Below are 15,522 nucleotides of genomic sequence, written 5' to 3'. Positions count from 1 at the left end.
CAAGATTCACTCCCCATCGCCAAATGTGGTTGTTGATTTCTTTCATATCAAATGAGGTGACAAACGTATCACACAAGTCAGAGTTATACTTGAACTAAATCTTTATTCGCCTTATAATAAGGGAGCAGGTCAAGACAACGTACACATATAAAGTGAATCAATTGAGTCTCTACGATAATGATGGCTGATCGACAAATCACCCCCAGATGATTTGTTGAGAGCCCCGATACAAAAGTACATAATGTCTTTAATAGCCAAGATGCACCCCTTTCAACCTACATGACCAACAACAGATGTATAGAACGGGTCACAAGGTCAAGATTTGTATGAAAGATAGTTATAATTCTCAGCAGACAGTATCTGATGTAAAAACAGTACTCTTTGTGTAGAGACCAGGGTCTGGCCCTGGGGTCATCTCTCCCTGGTACCATATAGAACAGAAACATTAACTCATGCTCTGGAATGCGGTCTCTTTAGGTTTTATCACCCAAAAGACATTGTAAATCTCCTGTCAGTGTTTTCTCCCAGAGGCCCATCCTCAGTAGAACACAGACAAAATAGTTATAAGAACCCTCTATTCTGTTGCATAAAACCACCATTTGATCCAATAAAAGTATTATAACATAATGTTGCAGTTTTGCTCTCAGTGTCCACTGAAGTTGACTAGTAACAACAACTGGGACATACAAGACACCAACAATGAGACCCACTAAATCTGCCCAAGAAGAGGCAAACAAAAGAAAACCCACAACAAAAGTAAAAAAGGGACGCAAACCAAAAAGGTGGTGGTTAAAATAATTTATTACAATCAATACCATTCATACTATTACAAAATCATAATTCTCATTCATTCTTAATAAAATTCTATTTACAAAAACATCAAACAAAAACAAACCTCAGGGGAGCATCGTCCCTCCCCGTCATACCTAACCAATACCTAACCCTTTCCCTATCTCCCCTTCCCTAATCTATCCCCTTACCAAACTCACTCTAACACTCCCAGCCCTAAACCCCCTTTCCACCTCTCCCGTGCTGCATGCTTCCCCCACTTCATCCTCCCCTCAAATCACCTTCCACCCTTCTCACTATCCCTTCCACCCCCCAATCTCTCCCTGTCTTGACTAAATTCTTCCTGGCTTCCCACAGCCCCTTTTTAAAGAGACTCATGAGAAGCCAGAGCAGAAACCTGTCCCTATCCGTTCCCTTTGCTCTCCCTACGCCTCTCTCTAGCCTAGCCCATGTCAAAATCACTCCTAACCACACCTAGCATCACCCGTACCCTAGCCCATACTAGTCCGGCAAAGGCACAGTCCCAGAAGGCATGGCGCACAGTCTCCTCCCTGCCACAAGCAGATCTTGGACAGGTGGGGGATCGCACCAAACTATACCGGTACAAGATGGAAAGTACCGGCAAACGCTTATGAAGGCTCAACCAATTCAGGTCCTTGAGCCCGTTGTCCAGGCCCCGCGCCTGCACTCCCTCCCAGACCACTGACGAGATGCCCGCTACGGGCGCAGGACTCCCTGCCTGCCTGACCTCCTCGTACAGGTGCCTGTGGTCTAAACCTACTCGGGCAACTTCAACCTCGGGGTGCGCACGCAGCCACTTGGCCGCATGACCAAAGTGCCACGGCAGCTGTTCCGCCCGAGGACCTGTGTTAGACCATTATGCTTCTCGCCTGATACGAGAAGAACACCCGCAGGAGGTAACCGGACGGGTGTATCACTGGCTGAGCAAGCTCCGCTAACAAGAAAGAAACAAAAATTGAGTCCAGCTTGAGGGGGAAATGTGGTACCCCCCTACCTCCCTCCCCGATGGGACAGATCATGCGTGCCCTGGCGACCCACTCGCACCTGCCACTCCACGTAAACTGAAACACAAGCCTCACTAGAGGCCTCTCTCAGACAAGCCGGCAATGGGTAGATATATGCCAAATACAAAAGAGACGGCAACACATCCACCTTTAGGACCAGGACTTTGCCCATAAAAGACAAATACCTAGCCTTCCACATTGCTAGCTTCCTCTGTACCACTGCGATACGCATGTTCCAGTTTAGCGTCGCTGAGCCGGAGGTCTCAAAATGAACCCCGAGAATCCTCAGGGCCCCTTCACAGAGAGATAACCCCCCAGGCACATCCGTTCTACCGCGCCATCTTCCGAAAAACTTGACGGAAGACTTTGCATGGTTCAGAACTGCTCCCGACGCTCGGGTGAAATCCCCAAAGATGGCAAGGGACCTTGTCAGGCACGAGTCCTTGCACAACAGCAAGGAAGTGTCGTCGGCGTACTGCGTCATCTTAACACGCAGCCCACCACTTCCAGGGATCAACAAGCCTTCCACCCCTGTGTCTGCCCTAATGGCAGCCCCCAGAGGCTCCATGTACAGAACGAAGAGGAGAGCCGAGAGTGGGCATCCCTGCCTGACCCCAGACGAGAGGTCAAAAACGTCACCTAAGTGACTATTTACACTAACTCGACACCCCGCTCCGACATATAAAGTACGGATCCATCCTATAAACTTCTCCCCAAATCCTAATCTACCTAACACCCTGAATAGAAAAGATCTATTCACGCGATCAAAAGCTTTCGCCTGATCTAGCGCTGCTACCATTAAAGGCAGCCCTCTATCTTCAACCCAAGCGATGGAATCCCTGATCAACTGTAGGTTCCATCTTATAGAGCGGCCCTCTACCCCGCACGTCTGATCCTCGTGGACGACGTAGGGAAGGGCTGTGCGCAACCGGTCTGCTAAAACCTTTGCAAGAATCTTGTAATCTACGCACAGCATGGTCAATGGCCGCCAGTTGCCAAGGTCAGTTGCTTCCCCCTTCTTATAAAGAAGTGACAGCACACCAACAGCCATTGATCCCCCCGGGACCCCCGTCTCAAGGATGGCCTTCAAGACTTCGAGAACCACTGGGTACCCCAAAACTTGAGGTAAAACTCAGCCGGCAGCCCATCCATCCCAGGCACCTTCCCTTTTCCCAAAACCTCTTCTAGTGAGATCTGGGCCTCCATCACGTCTCTAAACTGGCAACCGCCGGGACAAGTGTTCTAAAACACGTTTCCCTGCTCTACATCTATTTCCCTTTCCTTAAATAAACCTTGGAAATGATCAGTTGTCACCCTGACCATTTCCTCTGGTTTACTTACTATACTACCATTTTCTTCCCTAACTCCATGCATTACCTTCCTACTCTGCCTGGCCCTAACCGACTTAAAGAACATAGCGGAACAAGTCTCATTATGTTCTAGAAAGCCACTATGCGCACGCTCCAGGAAAGCTCGAGCCTTCTGCTCCTGCAGCTCCCTGAGCTGCGCCTTTAGGGCTGCGAATCTCTCCCAGTCAATCGACCCGCCGAGGTTGCCTGCCTCGTACTCGAGTTCAATTAACCTTTGGATACGATCCACCTCCCTCCTTTCCTCCCTTTTTTTTCCTTCTACAATATCCTATTATAAAAGCCCTAATCCTCACCTTAACTAAATCCCACCACTCTAACACCCCCTCGCACATGGACCGGAGGCCGTCAAGCCTCCGAAAGAAAGAAAAAAAATGCGTCAACGAAAGCCTGCTCCTCCAGTATATCCCGATCTAACTTCCAGTACCCCCTACCGAAGAGGCAGACTGGCGACCCCACCTGCAGGAACACCCCGTCGTGATCCGTGAAGAAAACAGGCAACAGCCGCCCAGACAACTGACCCAAAGACCTGGATACAAAAATGTAGTCGAGCCTCCGCACAACCCCCTGGAGTTGCGCCATGTAGGACCGACCATTGCCGGAGTAGTGTGCAGGCCACCATCAACCAGACCATGGCAAGCCATTAGCCCAGAGATGGCACCTGCACTGCTATCACCGCCTACCCCTAAATCTATATTAAAGTCTCCTCCTATCACCAAGTGCCTGTTTGTAACACACAGGGGCGCCAGACAGTCCACCATCTCCCTCCTGTCTGCCGCCACCTGTGGCCCATACACCCCAATTAACCTATATCTAGCTTCTCTAAACTTAACATCTATCCCCAAAACTCTACCCTGCATTATTACAAAAGTGTTCTCTATTTTAACCTCTCTATGCCCACACAAAATCCCTACTCCTGTTGAGTGCACCCCTCCTATGCCCCAAAAAGATTCCCCTTATCCCACTCCCTCTTAAATCTACACACATCCCCACCATCCCTCAGGTGAACCTCCTGTAAAAAACAGAAATCAAACCCCACACCCTCTAAATAACAAAAAACCGCCCTCCTTTTAACATTATTCCTTAACCCCTAACATTTAGACTAAAAAAAGAAACAGAACTATTCATTTAATTATTAACAACAAATAAAACCCCCAAAACCAAAAAAAAAAACAGGAGACTCACCCGATGCTCCCCTGGTCCATCTCCACCGGCGGGGACGTCCCTCTCCTCTCCTGACGCCCCCGTCCTCCATCCCAACCCATGACCCAGGCAGTGTGTTGGGTCCTCCCTCCCCACCCACCATCCCCCCCTCCCTGTTTGCCTTGGGGCTGCATGTAGGGGACCCCATCTCCTCAAACAGGAGTTGGGATCCCTCTAGCAAACAGCCCACCGACCCCTCACTGGAGTCATCCACTAAAATGCAAGGGGCTGAGGCAAACCGGGAGGACAAATTACCCCCCCTGCCACTCTCTTAGCCCCCCCCTCCACACCCCCTCCCTCTCACTTCCTGCCAAGCTCCCCCTCTTCACTTCTTTGGTGAAGGAGGAGCGGGGAGACACAATGTCCCATCCCCGCTAACTCCTCCACCAAATCCCTCATTTCGACCTCGAGGAAGCCTGGCAGGCTGTCCCCCCCCTTCCCCCCCCCTCCCCTCCCAACTCCACTCCTCCCTCCTTCTCCGTCACTGTCCCCGTTCCTTCTTCCACTCCTTCTCGTACCACTGTCCCCTTCTCCCTCTTCTCAGCTCCTCCACGTTCTTCCACCTTCTTTTTAATCTCTCCTTCTTTTTCCTTCTTTCCATCTTCTCTCCTCTTTCTTTTCGCCTCTTCCTTCTTCCCTTCTTCATCCTTCTCCTTCCTTTCCCCTGTGCCATCCGTACAATCCGCATGCGTCCTCTCTTTCCTCCCCCCATCCCCCGCTCCCCCCAGCTGCAGACGCGTATGACCTGTGACGAGCCGGGCAATCACGCCACAGGTGTACTTTCGAGCCACACCCGTGGCAAGCCTTGGGCTCGTCACACTCCTTGGCCTCGTGCTCTTCCGACCCACAAAAACGACATTTCTTGGCGCTGCACGAGGCCAGGATATGGCCGTAGGCCATACAACGCCTGCAGAACGGGGGCTGACGTGCATAGTAGAGTGTTCCCCTGTCAGCCCCCAGGGAGAACATCGCCGGAGGATGGAGGTAGCCATCCACACTCTTCGGGGACTCCTGAGTAACGCCTGGAACCCTCTCCTCCCGTTCCAGAAACCCAGGGAGTCCCTGAGGTACCTCGCTGAGGAGACATTGTCCATGTACCTCCCCAGAAAGGCCCTCACCTCTTCATCTTTCACATGCGGATTGTACATGGTTACGGTGACCACCCTGAAGTTGTTCTTCGCCAGGCTGGTCACCGCATAATGGCACAGGGGTCCCGTTTTCTCCGCTTCCTTTGCCATCTTCAATACATCATCATGTTTCTCCTCTTTGTGAAACGTCACATCGAAAGCCTTCTCATTCGGGTTCCCTTGAAGGCAGAGTACTTCCTTCACCTCTATCCTGAGGCATCCCATCAATATAGTCCTTCCAAAAGTTTCCCTGCCCCAAGGTTCCATCTCCTTTTCAGTCCATGAAAATCTTACGGTATTTGCTATACCAATCCCCGGAACCGACCAGGTTTGCTTGTTTGTATTCATTTTCAAAAAAAAAAAAAGCTCTCTTCAGAAATAAGCTTCAACCTGAAAATAAAGCATCTTAAAACAAAAAAGGTGTTGCCTCTCCACATCTATCAAGACAACTGGAGCACTGGGCCAGACACTCTTAAATAGAACCTGGACCAGCTCAGGTGAAACACCTTCCCACTAATGAGATGGGTAAGCCAGCACAGGTGTAACACATACTGACTAACGAGATGACCCCAATCGGTGCCCCCTAGGTGCGAATGATCTCTACGGGCGAAAGTCCAACCTCAAAACATAAATGGAAAAACTAAAGACTAACACCTTCCCCCTTAAGAGAATGCTTACCACCAACATAAAACAACTTCAATTACACATTATAATCAACCACAATGCTTCACCTTCACCAATATAAACATGGTGTCTACTGGCTGTCAACAATTAGCTTCTAGAACTCTTGTCTTCCTAAAACTTACTAGCTTCTAGAACTCTCGTCCCCTTGGAACGAGCCCAAACAAAAATAATTTCCAATACGGAAAACGTGCAGTCAAAATAAATTGTGATCCATGGCAACTCACTGGCTAAGCGCAAAACACAACAGTTTTTGACTGCCCACCCTTGAGACAATCAACAACCAACATGTCTGATTTCAAAAGGAAACTCCTGCAATATCCATAGTCACTTTCCATCTCACGGCGGAGCTTCTCTCTCTTTTCAGGATTCACTAGATAGGCATGTTGTTGGATCGGGGCCCAGTCCCCAATGTCATGCTCTAGTACATGCTCATGCTCTGGGTTGGCACATCTGAGAATGAACCCTGATATTCGAAAAGCAGGGAAACAATGTCAATATAATTGTAGCCCAAAATATTGTCATTTGGTTAAATAAATAATTGTGATTACAAAATGTTACAGAAATTGTAAATATAAAATATTGGTTGCATAGTCTTATTTTCAACGTCTTTTCAATTACATTTTGCTAGGTGGGATATCCCCAATGTCAAAACACAGTTTTAACGTGTCCAAATCAATAACCAATATGAAGAAACAGATTGGGATAAATTGAAAACCTAAACATAACATGTGCTATATACACAAACACCTGCCACAATAATCATATTACTTGTATTTGTTTAAACAAGCAGCTAATAAACTGCACAAGCACCAAAAACGCTGTTGTTTTGACAAGTAGCAATAAATCACTGATATCGATTAGGGGGAAATCAGGTTGTACGGGCTGTTGAAACAAACACAACTAAAAAAAAAACACATGGAAATGGGAGATATCTTTTACCTCACTGATTAGAGGACAACCTGCAGAAGACAGTCAGCTACATTTTGGAGTGATGCATTTAAATGTAGGGGTCGCTAAACAAAGGAATGCAACACTTATTTGTCATCACTCATCGATATCATGTTGAAATCAATTGTGCCGAGAGGGAGATGAGGTTGCACGTCCTGTTAAAACTAACATCTCAAAAACCACACGGAATCTGGGAATAATGTGTATATCACTGGTTAGAGGACAATTTGTAGAAAACAGCTAGCTACATTTTGAAGTGTTGCATTTGGATTCAAGTGGGTCACCAACGTGGTAAGTGTAACGACTCTTTTTTTTGTTAGTCACTTTTTGTTAAAATCATATAAATAGTACTCTTCCATTTCAGAGCCGGGATTTTCCCCGAGGCTAATATCCAAATCATGTTGAAATCAATAGAACAGGGGACAAATGTTTAGGGTTCAACATTGTGACATTATCAAAATACTCCTACTACAATGTTAAAATATTCTACATTAATATCATGAAACAACTCCTTCATGTATGTATTTTCTGATATTGAAATCAGAGCTCTTTTATCAGATTATGTCCTGGCACAGCTATGAGATTTCTCTCCTGTGTGTGATCTCTTGTGTACAATCAGCTGTCCAGATCGACAAAAACTCTTCCCACATTGATCACAGCTATAAGGTTTCTCTCCTGTGTGTGTTCTCTGGTGTTGAGTCAGAATGCGAGATGTAATAAAACTCTTCCCACATTCATCACAGCTATAAGGTTTCTCTCCTGTGTGTGTTGTCTTGTGTACAGTCAGCTGCCCAGATCTACCAAAACTCTTCCCACATTGATCACAGACATAAGATTTCTCTCCTGTGTGGGTTCTCTGGTGCTCTGTCAGAACGCTAGAATGACCAAAACTCTTCCCACATTGATCACAGCTAAAATATTTCTCTCCTGTGTGTATTCTCTGGTGTACATTCAGCTGCCCAGATCTACCAAAACTCTTCCCACATTGATCACAGATATAAGATTTCTCTCCTGTGTGTATTCTCTGGTGTGATATCAGGCTGGTTGACCGAGTAAAACTCATCCCACATTGAGTACAGCTATAGGGTTTCTCTCCTGTGTGTATTCTCTATTCTCTGCAAAAGTGACCAAAACTTCAGAGCAGCTAAAGGCTTCTCTCCTGTGTGTGATTGTACAGTCAAAATTTGTAATAACTCTTCCCATTGACACAGAGGGTTTCTCTCCTGTGTGTATTCTCAGCTATAAGCACAGCTTCTCTCCTGTGTGTGTTCTATGGTGTACAGTCAGAATGTTATTTGTAATAACTCTTCCCACATTGATCACAGCTAAAGGGTTTCTCTCCTGTGTGTATTCTCTGGTGCACTGTCAGAACACTAGATTGACTAAAACGCTTCCCACATTGAGCACAGATATACAATTTCTTTCCTGTGTGTGTGTTCTCTGGTGTGATATCAGGCTGGTTGACCGAGTAAAATTCATCCCTCTGAGTACAGCTAAAACATTTCTCTCCTTGGATTCTCTGATGAATTTTAATGCCTGATGAGCAGGTGAATCTCTTCCCACAGTCAGAGCAGGAATGAGATTTCTTCCCTGTGGATCTCTGCAGGTGTTTGTTGAGGTGTTCTGATCTGGAGAGACTCTTCTCTGCCTCTTCAACATCATGAGGTTGTTGAGGACCCCCAGAGGATCCACAATAGTCACGTCTCTCTGTGTGAACAACAAAGTTAGACAGATGGTTAAAGGCCCACAACAGCAGAAATCCACTGTAAAAAGGTGATGCCAACAGCATAGCCATGATGTTGTAAAACAATTGACATGTGTAAAGAATGCAATTTTTTTGGCTAATTGTCTTAAAATGAGCAAGAATAGTCATATTTTGTCTTGTTTTCACATTAGTGGTAAAATCAATGATTGTAGGCTAGAAATAAGTTATTCATGTTGTTGAAACTCTAAGCAGTGTGCCAGATGACGTTTGGTCTCCAATATAGGCCCCTTTCTGTGTTTAATCAAATTGCGGCATGAGGGCGATGCACACACAATTTGATTGCAGAAACACCTCCCTGCTAATGAGGAAACCGATAGTTATGGATGTAGTATATCTGCCTGGAACAAAAATGGTGAGCAAAGATTTGTTTTTCACAATGTATTCTGAATGTGAATGGGGAAAACTCAGGGGAGTAACCTCCATTTCCAGGTTGCTTATGAGTGCATTTCACACGACTTTGGATTATAATTCTAAGGCTCGTTTGAATGTCCTGCTGAATGTCCTTAACCTCTCTAGGGTAGGGGGCAGCATTTGGAATTTTGGATGAAAAGCATGCCCAGATTAAACTGCCTGCTTCTCGGGCCCAGAAGATATGATATGCATATAACTGGTAGATTTGAATAGAAAACACTCTAAAGTTTCCAAAACTGTTAAAATAGTGTCTGAGTATAACAGAACTGATTTGGCAAGCAAAAACCTGAGAAAAATCCATTCAGGAAGTAGTTTTTTTTGTTGTTACAGTTTTCTATTCAATGCCATTACAGGATCCATTGACTTAGGACTCAAATTGCAGTTCCTATGCCTTCCACTAGATGTCAACAGTCTTTAGAAATAGTTTCAGGCTTGTATTCTGACAAATGAGGGAATTAGAGCATTCGGAATGACTGTCGCAGAGCTTTTTCATGCGTGCGAAAGAGAGATAGCAATTCTTGTTTACCTTTTAAATTGACGACGTTATTGTCGGGTTGAAATATTAGCGATTATGTAGGCTAAAAACAACCTGAGAGTTGAATATAAACATCGTTTGACATGTTTCTATGAACTTTACAGATACAATTTGGACTTTGTCTTCCTGTTTTGACTGCGTATGAGCCTGTGGATTACTGAAGAAAACGCACAAACAAAACTGAGGTTTTTGTATATAAAGAGACTTTATTGAACAAAATAAACATTTATTGAGTAAATGAATGTCTGCTGAGTGCAACCATATGAAGATCAAAGGTAAGGGATTCATTTTTATCTCTATTTCTGACTGTTCTACTTGGCTGGTTACTGTTTGTAATGAATTGTCTAGTGGGCTATGTTCTCAAATAACTGTACGGTATGCTTTCGCCCGAAAATCATTTTTTAAATCTGACACCGTGCTTGGATTCACAAGACGTTCATCTTTAAACCTATGTAAAATATGTTTTGTTTTCTGAATTTTTATAATGAGTATTTCTGTATTTGAATTTGTCGCCCAGCAGTTTCACTGGCTGTTGAAGAGGTGGGACGCAAACGTCCCACATACCCTAGTGAAGTTAGTGACAGTATCCGTTTTATTTTAAATGTTAAAAAAATATTTAACCTTTATTTAACCAGGTAGGCCAGTTGAGAACAAGTTCTCATTTACAACTGCGACCTGGGCAAGATAAAGCAAAGCAGTGCGACAAAAACAACAGAGTTACACGTGGGTTAAACAAACGTACAATCAATAACACAATAGAGAAATCTATATCCAGTGTGTGCAAGTGGAGTAAGGAGGCATGGCAATAAATAGGCCATTGTAGTGAAGTAATTACAATTTAGCAATTTAACACTGGAGTGATAGATGTGCAGATGATGATGTGCAAGTAGAAATACTGGTGTGAAAAAGAGCAAAAAAAGTCCATAAAAAAATGGGGATGAGGTAGCTAGTTGGATGGGCTATTTACAGATGGGCTGTGTACAGCTTCAGCGATTGGTAAGCTGCTCAGATAGCTGATGCTTAAAGTTAGTGAGGGAGATAAGTCTCCAACTTCAGTGATTTTTGCAATTCCTTACAGTCATTGGCAGCAGAGAACTGGAAGGAAAGACGGCCAAAGAGGTGTTGGCTTTGGGGATGACCAGTGAGATATACCTCCTAGAGCGTGTGCTATGGGTGGGTGTTGCTATGATGACCAGTGAGCTGAGTTAAGGAGGCCTAGCAAAGACTTATAGATTACCTGGAGCCAGTGGGTTTGGCGACGAATATGTAGCGAGAGCCAGCCGACAAGAGCATACTGGTCGCAGTGGTGTGTAGTATATGGGGCATTGGTGACAAAACGGATGGCACTGTGAGAGACTGCATCCAGTTTGCTGAGTAGAGTGTTGGAGGCTATTTTGTAAATTACATCGCCGAAGTCAAGGATCGGTAGGATATTCAGTTTTAATAGGGCATGTTTGGCAGCGTGAGTGAAGGAGGCTTTGTTCCTAAATAGGAAGCCGATTCTAGATTTAATGTTGGATTGAATATGCTTAAAATGAGTCTGGAAGGAGAGTTCACAGTCTAACCAGACACCTAGGTATTTGTAGTTGTCCACATATTCTAAGTCAGAACCGTCCAGAGTAGTGATGCCAGTCGGGCTGGCGGGTGCAGGCAGCGATCGGTCGAAGAGCATGCATTTAGTTTTACTAGCGTTTAAGAGCAGTTGAAGGCCACAGAAGGAATGTTGTATGGCATTGAAGCTTGTTTGGAGGGTTGTTAACTTCTTGGTGACATGCGGGATGTATTGAGCAGCTTAGATGAATAAGGTGGCCAGAGTAAACTGCCTGCTACTCTGTCCTCGATGCTAATATATGCATATTATTACTAGTATTGGATAGAAAACACTCTGAAGTTTCTAAAGCTGTTTGAATGATGTCTGTGAATAAAACATAACTCACATGGCAGGCAAAAATCCAACCAGGAAGTGGGTAATCTGAGGCTTGTAGTTTTCTTTAACTCAGCCCCTATTGTAAATACAGTGGGATATTGGTTATGTTGCACTTCCTAAGGCTTACACTAGATATCAACCGTCTTTAAAACTCGTTTGAGGATTCTATTATAAAGGAGGGGCTCGTGAGAGCTGTTTGAGTAAGTGGTCTGGCAGAGTGACTTGGGCTTTTGACGTGCGGTCACGAGAGAGTTAGCTCTCATTCCATTGCTTTTCTACAGACAAAGGAATTCTCAGGTTGGAACATTATTGAACATTTATGTGAAAAACATCCTAAAGATTGATTCTATACTTAGTTTGACAAGTTTCTACAGGCCGTAATGGAACTTAAAACTTTTCGTCCGACATTCGGCGCGACCTGAATTTGGATTTGTTTACCAAACTCCCTAACAAAAGAAGATATTTGGACATAACTGATGGACATTATCGAACAAATCAAACATTTATGGTGGAATTGGGATACCTGGGAGGGCATTCTGATGAAGATCAAAGGTAAGTGAATATTTATAACGCTATTTCTGACTAATGTTGACTACCCAATATGGCGGATATCTTTTTGGCTGCTTTGTTGTCTGAACGCTGTACTCAGATTATTGCATGGTTTGCTTTTTCCGTTAAAAGAAATTGAAATCTGACACCGTGGTTGCATTAAAGAGAAGTATGTCTATAATTCCATGTGTAACACTTGTATTTTCATCAACATTTATGATGAGTATTTCTGTAACTTGATGTGGCTCTCTGCAAAATCACTGCATGTTTTAGAACTACAGAACATATGTAAAATGAGATTTTTTGATATATGCACTTTAGCGAACAAAACATACATGTATTGTGTAACATGACGTCCTATGAGTGTCATCTGATGAAAATCATCAAAGGTTAGTGATTAATTTTAATCTCTATTTGTGCTTTTTGTGACTCCTCTCTTTGGCTGGAAAAATGGCTGTGTTTTTCTGTGACTTAGTGGTGACCTAACAATCATTTGTGGTGCTTTCAATGTAAAGCCTTTTTGAAATCAGACACTGTGGCTGGATTAACGAGAATTTTATCTTTAAAATGGTGTATAATACTTGTATGTTTGGGAAACTTTAATTGAGGGATTTCTGTTGTTTTGAATTTGGCGCCCTGCACTTTCACTTGCTGTTGCCAGACAGGTTAAAGCATCAGACAAGTTCAGTATGTATATTTGATTGTATAAAAACACATGGGGCGATTGGTAGAAAGAACAGATGACTCTTGGTTGACCGAGATGTATTTTAGTTGGGGACAGCACTAGAACATGATTTTGGGGCTCCCAGGTGGCGCAGAGGACACTGCATCTCAGTGCTTGAGGCACCACTACAGACACCCTGGATCAAATCCAGGCTGTATCACAAACGACCCTGATTGGGAGTCCCATAGGGCGGCGCACAATTGGCCCAGCGTCGTCCGGGGTAGGCAGTCATTGTAAATAAGAATTTGTTCTTAACTGACTTGCCTAGTTAAATAAAGGTTAATTTTAAATAAATAGAAATAGTGTTTCATGACAAACCATTTTTTACAAATCCATCAAGGGACCAACCTTGAGAAGGGTTTAAAACAAAGGTTTCAAACCAATTCATGAATGTAATTGAATCTATGTATGTCTTGCCTTTAATGTAAGGGCATGTAAAAATGTTGGCAGAATATTATACAATGACCTATCAACAGTTCTAATAATTTGGCCCCCACAGGAAATCTTCACTGGCAATTCTAGAATATACTATATATCCTAGAAACCTGGTTAAACTATCATTATGACATCATGGATGAATTCTAGAATATACTATATAAACTAGAAACCTAGTTAAACTATCATTATGACCTCATGGATGGCCGGTCCTTGTATTCATAGTGTAGTGAATTCAGGGGGTAGCCCTGAGCTGAACTCAAACCTGGGTCCAGCGACTGTCAAGTCAACACCTTATAAATGTTACGCCAAAATGTCTGAACTTCTTGACGAGGTCGCTAGGTGTTGTGTTACGCTTTCTACAATAGCTTTCTCTATGAATTTGAGAGTGGTTACACTTCTCCTTCCCCAATCTCTCAGCTGCTCACCAAATCAAGTCTCTGGGCAGCCATTTTGTTGATGTTTAAAAAACCCACACAACCCAGCAATCTGCAGTTCAAACAATAACAAATCTGTCATTCCACCACTGTTATGGTAATAAGATGATTATGGGGTTGGAGAAATGGAACTACAGACAGACAGACCTATGGATGCAAGGACTGACCATCCCATGATACCAGCATTATAGTTTTAACCATGTTGAGGCTGGCTATACAGTGTTGATTTACATTGTTTCTAAACAGAGTAAAAAAAGCTTATTTTGGGGATCTGATGGGGAAAACAGTTGAACTAATGTGTTATATTCTTCAAGAATCAATGGTTATAAATAAATAATTTAAACGTCACAATATGGATGTAGCAATTGCAGATGTCCGCTTTAACACCAAACATCAGTTCAACAACTGCAGTTTGTGCCTCTGTTTTTAAGACAGTACTTACTAGTGTTAATAAGGGAACGGTTTCTCAAAACCATATTTTGGCTAAATTCATCGTTAGAACCATTGGATTCCTTAAGATGCGTTTGGGAAACCGGGCCCAGATATCCAGGTTCCTCCTCTTCTTCCTCCTCCTTTTTCGATGTAACAGTCATCTCTCCCTTCTCCTCTTTCACTCCAAAAACTGCATCCTTCTCTCCTTTTACTGTAACATCCTCATCCACTCTGAACGCGTCTTCCTCTTCTTTCACAGTAACGGCCTCACCCTCTACTTCTTGTTTTACTGTGTTATCCGCCTCTTCTTTAACAGGAGAGTAGCTTAGTGAGCTCATGGTCAGAGATGTTAGCTAGCTAGGCTAATGCTAACTTAACCAGTCCGGTAGCTGACTAATAACAACACCGTAAATATTAAATTAAATCGGATAACTAACTAGACGACAGAAGTGGGTTTAAAACACAGTGGCTAATATACACTAAAGCGTCTAAAGAGCTTTATTGGTTCGTCGATTTTGGCTAGCAAGCTACCGAAGTGTCTCACGAACTGTTGCCGCTGTTGAAATAAGCGTTCCGTCCACTGGGTTATACGTCACACTAGCAGCATCGCCTTAAAGTCGCAGACCGCCATTTGTTGGAACGCAGTTGAGTAAAATGTTTATTTTATTTTCAGACAAGTTAAAGTGTAGGAAGCATTATTTTTTACTCACCAGTGTAACAATACAGTGTGGTTAAAGACTTAGTAAGCTAGTTGTAGTCACGATATGGTTACCTATAAGTAAAAACAGTTATGTTTTTGCGTTATTACATATTTATTAACTTATTTTAGGAAATCTTCTAAACTACCCACAATGCAGTATTTCTCAACGTCATATGGATGATCTCTGTGCGACTGAGTTTGTATAACAGTGTAACGGTGTAATGAAATTACATGTTTTAAATATATTTAACCTTTATTTTAACTAGGCAAGTCAGTTAAGAACACATTCTTATTTACAATGACGGCCTACCCCGGCCAAACCCTAACCCAGACGATGCTGGGCCAATTGTGCGCTGCCCTATGGGACTCTCAATCACGGCCTGTTATGATACAGCCTGTAGTGATCCCACTAGCACTGAGATGCCATACCTTATACCGTTGCTCATGTTGTTTACATTACACTC

At 43.7% G+C, this 15,522-nt stretch overlaps 1 protein-coding gene across 1 annotated transcript; it reads right to left on the bottom strand.

Moving 5' to 3' along the window:
- Positions 1-8,385: 8,385 nt before the first annotated feature.
- Positions 8,386-14,927, bottom strand: LOC121841596 (zinc finger protein 271-like). Its single transcript, XM_042310874.1, has 2 exons — positions 14,369-14,927; positions 8,386-8,850 (listed from the first exon to the last, which is right to left on the bottom strand). Exons 1-2 carry the CDS (start codon positions 14,694-14,696, stop codon positions 8,435-8,437), a joined length of 744 nt encoding a protein of 247 aa, XP_042166808.1. The 5' UTR covers positions 14,697-14,927; the 3' UTR covers positions 8,386-8,434.
- Between the last annotated feature and the right edge of the window lie 595 nt (positions 14,928-15,522).

The sequence above is a fragment of the Oncorhynchus tshawytscha genome, linkage group LG32 (genome assembly GCF_018296145.1).
Source record: "Oncorhynchus tshawytscha isolate Ot180627B linkage group LG32, Otsh_v2.0, whole genome shotgun sequence".
Classification (NCBI taxonomy): Eukaryota; Metazoa; Chordata; class Actinopteri; order Salmoniformes; family Salmonidae; genus Oncorhynchus; species Oncorhynchus tshawytscha.
The sequence above is the reverse complement of the archived record's forward strand: the minus strand, read 5'-3'. Positions and strand labels throughout refer to the sequence as shown.